The 16793-nt window shown below is 36.0% G+C and overlaps 4 protein-coding genes across 5 annotated transcripts; 2 read left to right on the top strand and 2 right to left on the bottom strand.

Moving 5' to 3' along the window:
• Nucleotides 1–341: 341 nt before the first annotated feature.
• ABCI19 (P-loop containing nucleoside triphosphate hydrolases superfamily protein) lies at nt 342–3176 on the bottom strand. Its single transcript, XM_012229899.4, has 6 exons — nt 2910–3176; nt 2667–2827; nt 2192–2243; nt 1907–2043; nt 1449–1535; nt 342–1037 (listed from the first exon to the last, which is right to left on the bottom strand). The coding sequence occupies exons 1-6, from the start codon at nt 3076–3078 to the stop codon at nt 750–752; spliced, it is 894 nt and encodes a 297-aa protein (XP_012085289.1). The 5' UTR covers nt 3079–3176; the 3' UTR covers nt 342–749.
• Nucleotides 3177–3368: 192 nt separating this feature from the next.
• CHR8 (chromatin remodeling 8) lies at nt 3369–10411 on the top strand. 2 transcript variants are annotated; one of them, XM_020683408.3, is made up of 9 exons: nt 3369–3596; nt 3847–3923; nt 4628–4730; nt 5119–5685; nt 5827–6232; nt 6705–7572; nt 7726–8335; nt 8619–9089; nt 9408–10411. In XM_020683408.3, exons 3-9 carry the CDS (start codon nt 4641–4643, stop codon nt 10077–10079), a joined length of 3684 nt encoding a protein of 1227 aa, XP_020539067.1. In that variant the 5' UTR covers nt 3369–3596; nt 3847–3923; nt 4628–4640; the 3' UTR covers nt 10080–10411. The 2 variants fall into 2 exon arrangements, with proteins under 2 accessions (XP_020539067.1, XP_012085290.1); XM_012229900.4 differs by lacking the exon at nt 3847–3923.
• Nucleotides 10412–10879: 468 nt separating this feature from the next.
• On the bottom strand, nt 10880–12898 carry ABCI18 (non-intrinsic ABC protein 4). The gene is made up of 3 exons (XM_012229902.4): nt 12126–12898; nt 11548–11835; nt 10880–11142 (listed from the first exon to the last, which is right to left on the bottom strand). Exons 1-3 carry the CDS (start codon nt 12612–12614, stop codon nt 11077–11079), a joined length of 843 nt encoding a protein of 280 aa, XP_012085292.1. The 5' UTR covers nt 12615–12898; the 3' UTR covers nt 10880–11076.
• A 705-nt stretch (nt 12899–13603) lies between these two features.
• On the top strand, nt 13604–15829 carry NOP10 (nucleolar RNA-binding Nop10p family protein). The gene is made up of 4 exons (XM_089718637.1): nt 13604–13743; nt 13912–13982; nt 14657–14699; nt 15505–15829. Exons 2-4 carry the CDS (start codon nt 13929–13931, stop codon nt 15600–15602), a joined length of 195 nt encoding a protein of 64 aa, XP_089574763.1. The 5' UTR covers nt 13604–13743; nt 13912–13928; the 3' UTR covers nt 15603–15829.
• The last annotated feature ends 964 nt before the right edge of the window (nt 15830–16793 follow it).

Below are 16793 nucleotides of genomic sequence, written 5' to 3'. Positions count from 1 at the left end.
CTGTCATACCATTCATTAAACAAATAATTATTTGATCATCACATGGACATTTTGGGCTAAAGTAGCAGCAGCAGCAGCAACCTTTTTCGCCATGAAAGAGCCATTACCTTCAAAAGATGGAAGACGATAAATTTTTTTTTTGTTTACCGTAGTAGAAAAACATTTTCCTTGGAAAAAGAACGGATAAGCAATATTTTTCAATCATTTACCTAAAGGAAAGAAACTGACTTTTAGTTTTTTTTCTCTTTTATAATGGATCTGTGACTGTGATGCCAAACACGGAAAAGATTAACAGAAAATGGAGATCTAATTGTACTAGCATTAAATTACTAATCACATAATGGAGATCTAATTATGTAGTGGAAAAGATTTTGCTAACATTGTAGAATACAACATTGGCATAAAACCTGTCCAACAAGAATAACATGGTAATTGGTTACAAACTACATTTGCTGAGGGTACATAATTATTTCTTTACCATTTCTACCACCAAACCAAAAGCCAGCAGTTAAGCCTTATCTGCGATACGTTATCCCCATTTCTGCAGACAGCTACTGGAAAGAGAATTTCTGCATCATTTGAAGTTTGAATAATCTAGCATACAATCAGGCGTCAATAAGTTTTCCCAATTTTCTCATGAAGTCCTGGCCTCTTGGTGTCTTTGCGTTTTCCATCATTTGAAAGTATGATTCACTGTACTCTTCCCCAATTTTCTTGCACATTTGGCTTGGAATTTGAAACTGGAGAAATTAGCGATAGTAGGCCATGTGTCTGGATGACATAAAAGGAGAAGCACCAAAGGGAGAGGTCTTTTGCTTTTCAGGAGGAGGGTTAGTTGGTTTCTCTTTCTCGCTCTTTGTTTCAGAGCGGAGCCAGGACTCGACGACTGAGAGCAGATTGGCAGAACTTCTCAACTCACTAACTTCTGTTAACTTCTTGGCCCTCCTCAGTTCACCATCCTGAATGTAGGCTAAATGTGTTGCCCATGTTTCCAATCCATCAAAAATATGAGTTGCATATACAATTGTAGCACCTCTCTGAAATCAACAAAATAGCATTATATATTCATATTGCGTTGTAGCAAAACTTTCCAGTAATGAATAATGATGTCACACACACACAAACACACACATACATACACAAAAAGTCTGTCTGCATTTCATGTTTTGTATATATATATATATATATATATTTTAAAAAAAGAGGAGTAAAGAGGACTCCATGGCAGATGATATTTACTCGAGAGCAATGTTTCAAATTAAAAATCAAGGTTCATATGAAAATTATTCCTCTTTCTTGGATAGAATTCCAAGTATGGACATCAGGTGGTCGGTCTGTCCTGTAACAATTAAGCTAATCTAGTCCATTTCTTATCTAGCCTTCAATCAGGCCTGGTTAGCACCATACACGTGGATGCTATGTGGTATGATAAGAATGGGAAGTAATACCTGTTCACATTCTTGCTTGAAGAACTCTAGCAAATCTATCCTGGCAACAACATCCAAGTCAACTGTGACCTCATCTAGTAAAAGAACCTGAAACAGAAAAATTTGGCACCTATTTAATGAGAAAATTGAAATATCTTCTTCATATGCAGACCCAAGATGCAAAATAAACACTAAAACAAATAACGAGCAACTCTGACTTGTTAGGATTAAGTTCGCAGATAGGCTGGTGCTCAAGACTTATCATTTCTACTAGTAGGTAGGTCAAAACTTGCAAGTTAAAAAGCAAAAAAGTAGGAAAATATTTTTTGAATGCATAGACCAGAAGTTCAGTCAGAAAGAGAAAAAAGGGGTATAGGATAAGAAGTTTAAAAGGGATATGCAAGTACTTCCAGATAGCAGGACTACCCAATCCACATTCATTGCAAATGCACAACAGGACTTGCATAGTGTTATGGTACCTTAAATGGAACAAGAAGACCCATACAGATCTGGACTCGACGCCGTTGTCCATCAGATACCTTATGCATACGCCATTGAAGATCAATATCAAGCAAATCAATTAACTTTTCTCTCCTAGCAGGATCAATCCCTTCAACTGCCCACAAATGAAAGGTACAAATAAGCACATTTTCTCTTTATTTGAATATGGTTGTGAGTAAACAAGAGATAATAACAAAAATAGAAAATGCAACATCATCAAAAATTGAAAGAACAGAAAAATAATAAGACAATGCATTAATTACCTCCAAATATCATTTGTTCTGCAGAGAAGTCTCCCTGGAGTGGAATCTCTCCCTGGAAGTTAGCAATCCATAGTGAATATATTCAGAGTTAATAGAATAATTTGATGGTAGAAGACCCAAAGGATAACCACAAATCATCGTTATATATTTCTAACTTGGAAAGATTACTTTAGATAATACAATGAGCAGTGAGAAGAATGAATCACATGCTTAATCCAATCCTGTATTCCAAATCAACTCTATGATAAATTTTTATAACTTCTATCATGAATTAGCCAGACAAATTAGTCACATTAAATCTCATCATAATTAGACATATTTCTTTGATAAACATACTACTTAAATAGATTTTTAAGAACAAGCACACACAAAATTATATAGAAATATATCAACAGACAGCATTATACAAATATACAAAGAAAAAAGAAATTGAATTTGATAGAACTATTAAAAGCCACAAAGCTCAAGAACTTACAGCAGATCCAACAGTTTTACTCCAAGAACCGCCTAAATAGGCCAATTCACCACTGCAAACCAATTGAGTGTCATGAAAAGCCGAACGATTTAGCACTTGCACTACATCTCTTCCTCCTACCATATGCTTACCCGCCAGAATCCTCAGCAAAGTGGTCTTTCCTGCACCAGACAAGTAATAAGCACCAACTACCAACTACCAAAGCTCAGAAAAGTCTGAAAACTGAATCGGATTAGATTCTACCAGATCCATTAGCCCCGACAAGAAGGTAGCGAGATCCTGGAAGGGTATTGAGATTGAAACCGTAGAAGAGAGGAGATTGTCCTTCGTATGCAAATTGCATACCAACCACACTGATACTATTTTGTTTCTCATTTTCGGATTCTTCGTTTTTCCATGCTTTTTCCGCCATTTTTCTTTTTTCTTCTTCTCCTTCTCTCTTTGGCACTGCAAATGAATGGGTTGTACGGAACCTATAGCGTTCTCCTTGGTGATTCTATACACGTCTCCTGCTACTCCAATTTGCCTGTAGATTCTTGACGCGTCAGTTGAGTTTGGTGGCAGCCTAGTTGGTTCCATCTTTCGTTTACACGTGTTGAGTATTTAGAATGCCACGTAACTCTCTTGGACTATCCTCTGGGTATATTTAATAAATGGTGAAAAATAATTTTATTTTATTTATTTATAGGTCAAACGACGTAGGTTTAGCTATCGTATATGGCGACGTAAATTGCTGGTGAAGGAGAAACAGCGTAGGACGGTAGGAGAAGAGAAATAGAAGCAGAGAAGCCGCTGACGGAGAGAAGAGGAAATCATGAATTTAGGTTTGGCTTAGATTGAAATTTTGTATCAAATTTGGGGATGAAAATCTAAATATGAGAGATTGGAGCTGGACTTAGAATCTGGCAATTTCGACTCACAGCCTTCTAGGTATTATAATGTTAATGCAATTCGTTATGGAAAACAGTCGGTTTCGATTTTCCTTATTACTCAGTTCCTTTGATTTGGTTTCCTTTGCTCTTCGTACGCAACTCATGTGTTTATTCCGCGATTGAAACTTTTTGCAATTGAAAGTCCCAAAATGGAAAGTGTGCGAGTTAAATTGTAGAAAACAAGAAGATAGTGTTGTATGCATGGTGTTTTGGGCACAGCATTCCCTGATAATTGTAGTGGATTGTAGGGCTTGCTCGAAGGTTACTTGCTCAGAAGTTGGTGGGCAGAGCAATAAAATTCTCTCTCATTTAGAAACATTAACTGGTATGCTTGTGACATAAATTGAAAATGCATTTAAGTGAAATATACTATTATTTGTGTTATATGTTGATTAATTGATTAGTTCTAAGCAAAACAGTAGAGTGAGGAGACTTTTTTCAGTTGGTTAATTTTCCAGTTGGTTTGGTTGCTTAAACTTTTTGTCGAATTTGTTTTGACCTTATGCTGAATATTTTGAAACTAGTGGGTCAGAAAACTCTGTTTTCTGGAAGGAAAGAATCATGCTTGCTGAACATTTTGAAACTATTGGGTCAGAAAACTGAAAGGGAAGAATAGTTTCATTTATTTCCATTATTATGTTTGGTTTGGGGGAGTTTGAAAAATCCATAGATTTGGGTAAATCTATTGTTTGTCAGCAAATGTGAGACAAAAGTCCAAGGACTTTGCGGAACCCCTCATTCAATAAAATCCCTAACTAGTTTTAAAATTACACCTCTCAAGTGAGTTTTGGTGAAATCCAGATGATGAATTTGATGAACTTTTTTCATTCCAAAAATGCCATTCTCTTCTATGGATTTACTTTACAGACCAAACAAAATACTGCAGATCCATGGAGTAAAAAATCCAGTCGAAGGAACACAAACTCCCCCCCTTCTTTTCTCTCTCTCTCTCTCTCTCTCTCTCTCTCTCTCTCTCTCTCTCTCTTTTCGTAGATGACTTACCTTGATTTTGTCATGTTGTTTGGGCAGCGTGATTTTAACAATGGAGGAAGACGAGGACAAAGTTTTGCTCAGTTCTTTGGGTGTAACATCTGCAAATCCTGAAGACATCGAGCGTGACGTTTTAGCAGAGGTATAAATTTGGCTTCTTTATCATCTTTGTTTTTGTAGGCAGTGATAAATGCTTATCTTTATTATTGATGAACGGAGCATCATCGTATGTGTGAAAAGGATGGGGTTATTCTACACTTAAATTTCTTCATGTTGTTAGAAGTTCTTTTGCACTAGGGCGGGTCTTTTCAATTTATTAATGAAGTGAATAAAAAAGGATGATCTTACAGATTTGGTTCTAATTTTAACTGTTATTTTATTTTACATGTTTATGAGATATTGCTTGTTCTTGATATTTTTGTTGTTAGGTTTTTCTGGATTTCTTATCCTGTTTTAGCTATGAGATGATGTGACTTTATGTTGTTCGCCAAAATGTTACAATTTGACAAAAACATATTCCTTTGTGGCAGGTGACAAACGATGCAGAGAATAATGGAGAAGCTAGAGGGAGCACTGAGGAGGAACTTCCTGAAATATCAAAAAACATTGATCCAGCATCTACCAGCCAGGCAAAACTCTATAATAGATTGAGGGCTGTAGAGTACGAAATAGATGCTGTTGCATCCACCTTTAAACAAGTAAAAAATGTTGCTGGAAGTGAAGATCACGCTTATGATGATGTTGATGGAGTAGAAGGTGGGGATAGAAAGGATGATGAAAGTGGTGTTCAGGTGTCACCCAGTGGTTTCACCCTTCAGCAAGCCCTAGCTGCTGATCGGCTGAAAAGTCTTAAGAGAACTAAGGCTCAACTTGAGCAAGAATTTTCAGATATGTGCAAGGATGATATGACCAAGGGTGTGAACTATGAAAAAATGTTAGCAAATCTGGTTAAGGAAGAATCAAGACCAAAGAGAAAGATGAAGGAAATTCAGAAACCAGGTAAAAAGAAGGGAAAGAGTGAGAAAGTGGTTTCATTCAGTGATGATACTGATTTTGATGCAATGTTGGATGCAGCGTCTGGGGGATTTGTTGAAACAGTGAGTTAAAAATTAATTTCTAGTTTTCTCTACATTAGTTAATCAGGTTTTCAGGAGGATAGGAAGAATTCAATGGCTTACTTTCCATTTTTAATGAACTGAGCTTTGTTGGCTGCTAACTTATTGCTGTTTATGTCCTAGGAAAGGGATGAATTGGTCAGGAAAGGAATTTTAACTCCTTTTCATAAGCTTAAGGGCTTTGAACGGCGTCTTCAGCATCCGGGGCCATCAAGTAGGTACAGTGTATCTGAGGAAGAGGATAAAAGTGATGAGCTTGCTTCTGACAGTATTGCTAGAGCTGCAAAGTCAATTTCAGAGGCTGTAAAAGCTCGCCCAGTGACAAAACTGCTTGATTCAGATGATCTGCCAAAGCTTGATGGACCCACTCGCCCTTTTCAGAGGCTGAAAAAACCTTTGCAAATTAATCAGTCCCCAGAAAGTGATGCAGAGAAAAGGAAAAGCTTCAAAAAGAAAAGGAAACGGCCTTTGCCTGGCCAGAAATGGAGAAGACGTCTTTCACGTGAAGAAATCCACCTGGAAGAAAGCAGTAGGTTTACTAATTTCCTTAAGTTATTTGAAAATTGCATGGGTTAGCATCTTCCTGTACCATGGGAATTGCTTTCTCATCTTCAGCTATTCACTTTCTGTTTCTTTACAGCTGACCTCGCGATCTCTGGGCACCTTATCTTAATTCTAAAATGGCTATGACTGATTTTGAAATAAGTAAATAGTTCATTCCTTTGTTCCATTCAGATGTTAACAATTTTTCTTATCCAACAACATATATACTCTATTATGGCCTGTACCATATATGTTGAAATTTGTAACCTCGTACTCTTCCAGCTAGTTAACAGTCTTCATTTACGTGTGGAATAGTCGGACAATAATCAATACTTTCATGATGATGATATCTATGTTTGGCAAATATTTTAAAGGAAAATTTACCTGGAAATAGATACAATCAATTGTTTATTTCTATTTCACAGAGTGATTATTACTTTTTTTTTTTTCTACATAAGATGCAAGGGGTAGCTCAGTTACATCCAGTTATGAAGAAGAAAGGCTAGAGGATAGCGAAGATGTAGAAGATGATGATTCTCCTTTTGTAACTCTTGAAGGAGGGCTAAAAATCCCAGAAGCTATTTTTAGCAAACTTTTTGAATACCAGAAAGTGGGAGTGCAGTGGCTATGGGAACTGCATTGCCAAAGAGCTGGTGGTATTATTGGGGATGAGATGGGTCTTGGTAAGACCATACAGGTCTTATCTTTTCTAGGAGCATTGCATTTCAGTAATATGTACAAACCAAGCATCGTTGTTTGCCCTGTCACACTTTTGCGACAGTGGAAAAGGGAAGCTCAGAAGTGGTACCCATGCTTTCATGTTGAGTTACTTCATGATTCAGCAGAAGATCTTCATCATAGAAAGAAGCAGGCTGATTCTCACAACAGTGATGATGAAAGTGAAGGTTCTCTAGACAGCAATTATGAGGGAAAGTTATCATCTAAGGCCAATAAATGGGATTCCTTGATAAATCGAGTTTTGAAATCAGAATCTGGTTTGCTTATTACTACTTATGAGCAACTCAGGTTGCTAGGAGAAAAATTGCTTGACATTGAGTGGGGTTATGCTGTTCTGGATGAAGGACATCGAATTCGTAATCCAAATGCTGAAATTACTCTGGTTTGCAAACAGCTTCAGACAGTTCATCGTATAATAATGACAGGGGCACCAATTCAGAACAAGTTGAGTGAATTGTGGTCTTTGTTTGATTTTGTTTTCCCTGGAAAGCTGGGGGTACTGCCTGTGTTTGAGGCTGAATTTGCTGTTCCCATTTCTGTTGGTGGCTATGCCAATGCCTCACCATTGCAAGTATCTACAGCCTACAGGTAAAAGATGTTATGTGTCTGAAATGTTTTCAGAGGTTCCAAAGTTTGTATGGAAGTGGTAGCTTTTCTATTTTCGTTGGTTTCTAATTTTCAAATTTGTAAATTGTTTGTAAGAATAATCAATTTCTGGATCCTATATTTGTCTTGCTACAGATGTGCTGTAGTGCTACGTGACTTGATTATGCCTTATCTTCTTCGCCGTATGAAGGTGGACGTGAATGCGCAGCTTCCCAAAAAAACTGAACATGTCCTCTTTTGTAGCCTTACAGAAGATCAACGTTCTGCATATAGAGCATTTCTTGCAAGCACTGAGGTGGAACAAATACTTGATGGAAATAGGAATTCCCTATATGGAATTGATGTGATGCGCAAGATATGTAACCACCCTGATCTGCTTGAAAGAGAACATGCCTGCCAGAATCCAGATTATGGAAATCCTGAACGCAGTGGAAAGATGAAAGTTGTTGCCCAAGTGCTTAAGGTTTGGCAGGAGCAGGGACATCGTGTTCTTCTTTTTGCTCAAACTCAACAAATGCTTGATATTCTTGAAAATTTCTTAATCTCTGGTGGTTATAACTACCGAAGAATGGATGGTATGACTCCTGTAAAGCAGAGAATGGCCTTAATAGATGAATTCAACAACTGCGATGATGTGTTCATTTTTATCTTAACTACAAAGGTTGGCGGATTAGGGACTAATTTAACTGGTGCGAACAGAGTGATTATTTTTGACCCTGATTGGAATCCCTCAACTGACATGCAGGTATTTTGCTGCTAATGTTGGTTTGAACCCCATATGTTGTAATATGATTTTACATCTAACCTAAATTATTACATCATAATTTTTAAAAATATTTTGCATGGTAATCATCACAAGCAATTCTACTGCATATAACACTTTTCAGCATACACAATATCTAGTGGAATTTCAATAAAATTTTGTTTGAGAATATGTTCATCCTTTTGACCATAGAGGTGGCATCTGAATTTAGCTTCATTGACAATTGATATTTCTAGATATTGAGGACAACTATTGCTCATAACAGGCCAGGGAACGTGCTTGGCGCATTGGTCAGAAACGGGATGTTACTGTCTATAGATTGATCACACGTGGAACTATTGAAGAAAAGGTGTACCACCGGCAAATTTACAAGCATTTTCTTACTAATAAGATACTAAAAAACCCGCAGCAGAAAAGGTTCTTTAAAGCTCGAGATATGAAGGATCTTTTTGCTTTGAATGATGAAGAGGAGACAGGGATGACTGAAACATCTAATATTTTCAGTCAGTTATCTGAAGATGTTAGTGTTGTTGGTTCAAAGAAAGAAAAGAAGGACAAGCAGAAAAGTTGTAGAGGTACTGCATCACATGCTTATGATGATTCAGATGATGAAGAAAACAAAGCTGAGGTTCGACCTTCACGGAGGAAAGGAAAAGAAATGGCTGATAATAGTGATGGTGAAGTAGATGAAGAAACAAATATTTTGAGGAGTCTTTTTGATGCACAGGGTATACATGTGAGTTTCAGCGCTATTTATCTTTTGATTATTTATAGTTTATAGTTGCTATCATGTTTTGGTCTCTTTATTATGCTTGTTTTTTTGTGCTATGATTGGCCTTCTTACACTATTCTGAACTTTTTTGATAAAAAGACCTTCAGTACCTTTTCTTTTGTAAAATAACCACTAACCCGTCTACAACACCGGGATATTTAATAATTATAATTTGATTTATAACATGTTAGAATACATGTTGGTTAAAAACCCAATTCCGTGTCTGAAGTGAAATGTGTGTGTTTTTCTTCTCACTCGGTCTCTTTTCATCTCTTTCTTCAGAGTGCTGTCAACCATGATGCTATTGTGAATGCACATGATGAAGAGAAGATAAGGCTTGAGGAGCAAGCTTCTCAAGTTGCACAAAGGGCAGCTGAAGCATTACGTCAATCACGACTGCTTCGTAGTCGTGATAGTGTATCGGTCCCAACATGGACAGGGAAATCGGGTACTGCTGGTGCACCATCATCTGTTCGCCAGAAATTTGGATCGACTGTGAACTCACAGCTAATCAGATCATCTGATGAATCATCTGGCAATAAAATAAGCAATCTGAATGGATTATCAGCTGGAGCTTCTGCCGGAAAGGCATTATCATCTGCTGAACTACTAGCTAGAATTAGAGGAAATCAAGAGAGAGCTGTTGGTGCAGCACTTGATCAACAGTTTGGATTGGCATCAAGTTCTGCTAACAGAGCAGTGTCTGAAAATAATGGAGTATCTAAGCCATCTAAAAATTTATCGAGTGTCCAGCCCGAAATATTGATTCGTCAGATCTGTACATTTATACAAGAAAGAGGTGGAACCACTGACTCGGCGACCATTGTGGAACACTTTAAGGACAGAATACCTTCAAAGGATCTGCCCTTGTTTAAAAATCTTTTGAAGGAGATAGCCACATTGGAGAAAGACTCTACCGGCAAACTATGGGTTCTCAAGCCAGAGTACCGGTAAAAATTGGTTAGCCCAATTATTTTGTGGTTGTTTTGACATCACAGATCTCACCAGAGGATAGTCTTTTGTGGTGTTAGCATCCTCCATTTTTTGCAAGGAAAGCATTCTTAGTGTACGGTTTGGTAATGTTTTTTTTTCTAGCAGCTTTTCTCATCCACTTAGTGTACAGTTTTAAGAATTATTTTTTCTCACTTACTGCAGGAAACTTGGATGCGATTTCATTAAAGAAATTGTCAGCCATGAAAGTCGAATAGATATAGGTTTTAACGTTGAACATAAGGCTCCAAAATCCAATTTTTAATTCCTTTCATTTAGCTTAGATTATTCATTCATATTTTGATTTGAAAGCGGTGGAATGCAAGGCACATATTGATTGTGGCACTCCAGCTCTATTTGTACAAAGAGCAATCCTATTTTTCCTTAAAATGTGACTCGCTGGAAACGGAAGACGTGGGCCGATCTCATTGCATTAGCATGGTGTTGCTTCGGTGGGACTGGAGCATTGACTCGAGGTTATTAAAATTTGTTTTCATTTCATAAAATTTCAAAACAGGATTGAAGACTACTTTTTCCAATAAACACTTAAAATAACATTCTAAAATTGTTCTGGAAAAATAAAATTTCAAACCATAGCAATCAAGTTCCTTGATAGGCATGTATTACTTGGATACTTTGATAGGCATATAAGCCAACAAGCAAAGATCTCAAACTAAAGCATAACAACGTTTAGCTCAAACGCCAAACATCAAACTAGACACCATATTTGGTCCATAGTGTCTCTAAATATCAGCCAAAGAAAATGAAGATGAAACATAATTCAATTTAAAGAAGTATTCTTGTAGGAGAAAGAAGTATTCCTGTATTCCATTAAACATTATTTTCCACACATGAACATATATGGCTGTGCTTTCTTACTTTTTTCAATTATATGTTCATTTTCACTTTTGTAAAGAAAACATCAACAGAGGTTTCATACCCAAATAAATAACCCACAAAACTAGAAAGCCGCCCAGCCTGATGCACTCGTCTTTGTTGATCCTGATGTTGCTGAAGGAAGATTCCTCTGCAAACACCAAGAGCAAATGAGCCATAACATATGCATCTATAAAAGAAAACTCCAAACATGGGCTTTTCAACTTATTGGTTAGTCACTAGATAAATGCACAATTCAAGATGTGTCCACAAACACCAAAATTCAGCAACAAACATTTGTGGAAAAATTAATATGCTTCCTAAACTTTCTAAAAGGATATTATTAACAGCTACTGTGATAAGAGGGAACCAATATTATGAACTATAAGCATTGTCATTGTTTGACAATGCAAGTGGAGATAAAGAACATGATCTTTTCAAAACATACATCTGCTTGATAAGATGCAATGCGACCACTGTGTTTTGAGTTAAAGAACATTGATATTTAAGGCCTCATGTATTATGGAAATGTAGCCTATGAAAACAAGAGGCATACCTCAAGTGGAGAAAGATCTGATAAAGGATCAGTAGATAGCTTTGTATTTTCTTTAGGTGCCCTGAGACCAACACCAGGATTAGCAGCAGTCATTCTTGCAGCAGCTGGATCATTTGGAGGTGGTGGGAGCGGCGACCTTATTTTTCCCGCCCCACTTGGTGGTGGTGCGATGCCTAAAGTCTTAGGCTTACCAGTTCCCGAAAGTCCCCCAGATAGACCTGCTGCTGAAAGCATTCCAGTTCCACTGGTTGGTTTAGGCTTCACATTTATACGGATGGTTTCACCTTCCTATAATCCAAGAGTCCAAGATACTGTAAGCTAATTTCATCCAAAATAAGGAAAATTAGCTCTTAAAACCCATATAATAAACTAATATCAATTTACCAACAGTTCAAAGACAAAGGAAATCATCTTTTAAGGATTCATTTAACTGCTAAATCATCCCTCTTAGTTAAATTTTGGTTCATTTTCTGGCCAAAAAGAAAATTTGCCAAAAAAATAAAAACTCACACTGTCTTCACATGCATTGTTATATTAAATCGCTAAAAAGGGGAGAGGAATAAGGAAATTAAGAATACCTTTAGTCTGTGATTTACAGCAGGATGTATATCGATGTGGGTGTCGCTCTCGCTCGTCTCTCCATTCTCCTTCTCGTTTTCTCTCCTAACGTATTTCTCGTGATCCGATAACGCGACATTAAAATCAAACGCCTCATTCCTCTCGGTAAACCCTAGCCCGATAAACGCATGTTTCCCTGTTCCGTCCTCGATCTTAAGCACAAAATACCTGGACGAATCTAGCACCGTCTCTACCGAGTTCTCGCGCTGACCCGGTTGCACAAAACACGCTGCGAAAAGCTCGCCAGAGTTAGGATCCTCTAATCGGATCTCACATCGGTCCTTACAAGACACGACCCGAAGCCTACCGGACCAGATCTTATCGGACTGTAACCACTCCCCACATTTGTAACCGCCGGAAGTAGAACGTGGAGGTATTTTGTAAACGGAAACCTCGCGGACCACCAGGAGGGTGTGCTCCATGGATTCCTCATCCTCCTGAAACGACATAGTTTGGATGGTTGGCTGTAATTCCTTCCGGTGGCTTCTCTGAGGACAGTGAGGGAAATGTGAGATCGTGGACTTGGTTTTGTAAGAGGCAAAATTCCGATAATCTCATAAAGGTGAAGGGTTGTATCAAATACAGACAGAAAGATAGAGAGAGATAGAGTTGCAGAGACGTGGATTCGAAGAGTGATTGATTGGTCAGCTGTAACGAGAGGGAGAGAAATTTATTTGTTTAATTACTGATTTGCCCTTTGTCTCTTTATTAATGACATGACGCGTTCTCCACAGCTGTGTTTGGGAAGGATGAAAATGAACAGTATTTAAACACGAAGAAAATGTGAAAGAAAAATAGTGCAGAATATTCAATTATATTGCTTTGATATTTTCTTCTTTCTTTATCATATATATATATATATATATATATATATATATTTTTTTTTTTTACTAGAGAATTTTTAGTTTGAGTGGTTGGATTTTTTTTTCTTTAAGCATCTGTTCAGCTGTTAGATATTTTATAATTTTTCATAAAACATTAAAAACTAAACGTTAGAGGTTAATATTCAAATATTTATATTTTTGAACACTCTAAAAATATGATTTAGCCAAAATTTCTAAAAATTAGTTTAAATGTTGTTTTACCCAACATTATAAAAAAATATCGTTTAGTCAAAATTTTAAAAAACTATTTAAAAAATTATTATCGAACACAACTTGATTCAAGTTGGATCCATTCTTATGGATGAAGTAAATCCTTGATGGACCGACTCCGTCCACATAGATTTAATCTCAGCTAATGGATATTTTTCTTTTTTTTTTTTTTTTTATAAAACGATACGCCTACAAATTTCTTTGTTTTGCAATTTATAAACTCTTACATTTTTGTTGCTATTTTTCTTTCCTTCCTCCAATTCTTTCCAAACAAGGCCTAACGTTTTGGATAAACGGGCTTTAGGGCATTTAGCCTCATTAGAATCTGGCCTGGTCTCTGTCTCTCCCTTGACTATAAAAAAGTCATAAACCCTAGTTTTCTTACCTTTACATATCTGCATAAGCTCTTCTTTTTTGCGTCGGTCACTTGACTTTCCCGTGTAACCGAACTGCTGTTCAACTTTTTTCAGACGAGCTTCATACGGTATGGTTCTTATCTTATTAGTCTTTTTTCGTAGCTTTGTGGTGAATGGTTAAGGATCGATTAGGGTTTTGTACCCATCAAAATCAAATGGATATTAGGGTTTTAGGGTTTTACTGATTTGGGTTTTTAACATATTTGATTTGATGATCTCTATTTTTGTTTAAGCAGGCTAGATATCAGTTACAATGTATCTTCAGTTCTATATAAACGAGAATGGTGATAAGGTGTACACAACCAAGGTATGCTTGCTTGCCGTGGTTGTTGTTTGTTTTGTTTCTGCAATAAGCAAGACCTTGTTTCGGCCTTTTTTTCCCTAGCTATTTTCTTTGTGGCTTCTTAAGGATTTTTTCTAATTTTATTTTATTTTTGAATCTTAGCTTTATGCATATGTTACATATATATGTGTGATGGAAATGCCGGCTGATTTTAAAGAATGATATTTGTTCTGGTTTTGAAGTAGGAACTAAGTTCAAATCATCCATAATCACTTTTGCTTTGCTGTTAAAATGCTCCTCTCCTGACTTTGAAAGTGATGGGATTTGGTGTTTGCTGTTGCATTGTATTGATCTTTGCTTTAAGATGTGTATTACGGGCTTGAGATTTTAGGCCTTTTTTGAGGCATGATCAGTTGAAGCTATTAGAAAATGATCCATAATTAGCGTGCTAAAAGTAGATGCTCTTTAATTGGTGATTAGGATTTCTCTCCTTTCCTCCATTGTATGTATCTATCTCTATTTTCTCTTTTCTTCTTTTGCTCCTTTACTTCCTTTTCATTGTAAAATGGGTTAACTGATGGTCTTACTCAGTAATAGTGAGATGTCTTGAAATTTATATTCAAGTCTTTGCTCTTTATATATCGAACTTTCTTTTAATGTTATTGTCATCTTAATTCATGTTGAGTTGACCCATGCAGAAGGAATCACCATTGGGGCTGCCCACTCAATCTGCTCATCCAGGTAGTATATCTTAGTAGCTTAGCTCTGATTATTGAATTTACTATACTGCTGCATAGTGCATATGTTATAGGGCCCTGATGGATAGCTCCACCCCCCATTTCTGCTTCTGTGAGCAAAACATGTCATCAAATTTAGAACTAATTTGTTGATCTGCATTTCTTACTGTTATTTTATAGATGTTGAAGATCAACAATATGAAGCCTGTTTCCTTTTCTTTCCTTTTTCTGCTGTTTTTAATGAATCCTAAAAACAATTAATTAGAAAAGAAGTTGATCTGCATTTCTTACTGTTATTTTATAGATGTTGAAGATCAACAATATGAAGCCTGTTTCCTTTTCTTTCCTTTTTCTGCTGTTTTTTATGAATCCTAATAACAATTAATTAGAAAAGAAGAATGCAATTGTCTTTTTGCTGGAATGCATTCTCAAGGTGTATTGCATTATACTATTTTTAATGGGAGTTATAGATATTTTTTAACTGAAATTCATCATTGGTTCAATTTGTGTTTCTGGAAAGCTGTTTGCCAAGCTTGATATTGCTTTTATCATTATTTTGCAACTCGGTTTGACACTGTCACAACTTGTTTGTTTTGATATTATATCTTTTGCTGCTGTTGGATTATTTACATTTGGTTGATTTTGTTAAAATAGAAATGGTTTGAAGAGGATTTTGGTGAATGTGGCTAATTAAATTTTGACTAGCCTGCAACTCTGAACTCTTATGGCCTGCTAGCCCTGACTATTTTGCTTTCCTCTTTCTTAGAAATTGTTTTTAATTGATCTGTTTTTCCTCAACTCAATTGCAGCTCGCTTCTCTCCGGATGACAAATACTCTAGGCAAAGATTTCTTCTAAAGAAGCGCTTTGGATTATTGCCAACCCAACAGACACCTCTAAAGTACTGAGTTTGTAGTGTGCTTAATGCTGTATTGTATTGAAGCATATCTAATTAATATGGAGCTTTCCTTCTCAAGTTCCAAAGAGTGTTCTAAATTTTCTACCATTTTGTGTCTTTGGAATGTAGTTTGTTGCCTGCCATAATGTAGCAAAACTGTTACAGCCAGTATTTGTTGGATGGTTGAAATGCATGGAAGTATCAATGACTTAAAGGCCATTATTGGCCAATTTACAAGTGACTTGCAAAAAATTTGAATCATTGATTTTTCACACAGTTGATGTATTGCACAAACAGACATCAGATGCTATCCACTGGATCTCTTCAACATAGTAGTTGGTGTTGTATGGATGGAATCCCATAATCCAAATGTAACAAATTAGTTTATCATAAGGATAACATTAAGTCTTAATGTTTTAGCGTTCTTACCATCTGTTGCCCACCCTTGTTTATGTGTTGTGAACTTCAGTGCATTTTGTCATGAGTTGATCATTCAGGCAAGTAGGACCTTATACTCATCCAACTACTTCTATATCGACCTAGCCAGTCGAGGAATTAATTGCTTTCACTCAATGAAAATGTTTATTTCATCAATGAAATATGAATTCAATTTCTTTGAATTATATGTAATTACACTAAATTCGTACGAGGTAAAATTTTTTCCATTCAACCTGAAATTTCTTCGACAAAGATGATTGGATAGGTCATGGTAAAATGAATTACAATTATGTACACCTGTATCCTAATTGAATTGAATTTTTAATTAGCTTTGACTATAATTAATTGTTAATTAGGTTCAAATGGTTTTTAAATCTACAAATTAATACGGGGTTTCAAAGGAAAAAAAAAACATATAATACAAATCTATTTTGATAAATCAAATTAATATCATATCTCAAATAATATGCAATTATGGACCTAAGGCTAAGGGAGCATATGAGCGAATAGTAAATTTATTATATAATATGTATAATTTTATAAATTAAATGGGCTAAAAGTATATTTTTTTATATAATATATGTAATTTTATATATAATATGTATAATTTTATAAATTAAATGGGCTAAAAGTATATTTTTTTATATAATATATGTAATTTTATAAATTGAAGTGTGAATTTATCTGCCTGTTGATCTCAATATTGCCTTTTTTTTTTTTTTTTATTACATGAAACTCTCCCATTTTTATACTCTCACATTAT

The sequence above is a fragment of the Jatropha curcas genome, chromosome 3 (genome assembly GCF_041381405.1).
Source record: "Jatropha curcas cultivar XTBG-Jc1 chromosome 3, XTBG_Jcur_1.0, whole genome shotgun sequence".
Taxonomy (NCBI): Eukaryota; Viridiplantae; Streptophyta; class Magnoliopsida; order Malpighiales; family Euphorbiaceae; genus Jatropha; species Jatropha curcas.
Note: the sequence above shows the minus strand (reverse complement) of the source record. Positions and strands in the feature narration are given on the sequence as shown.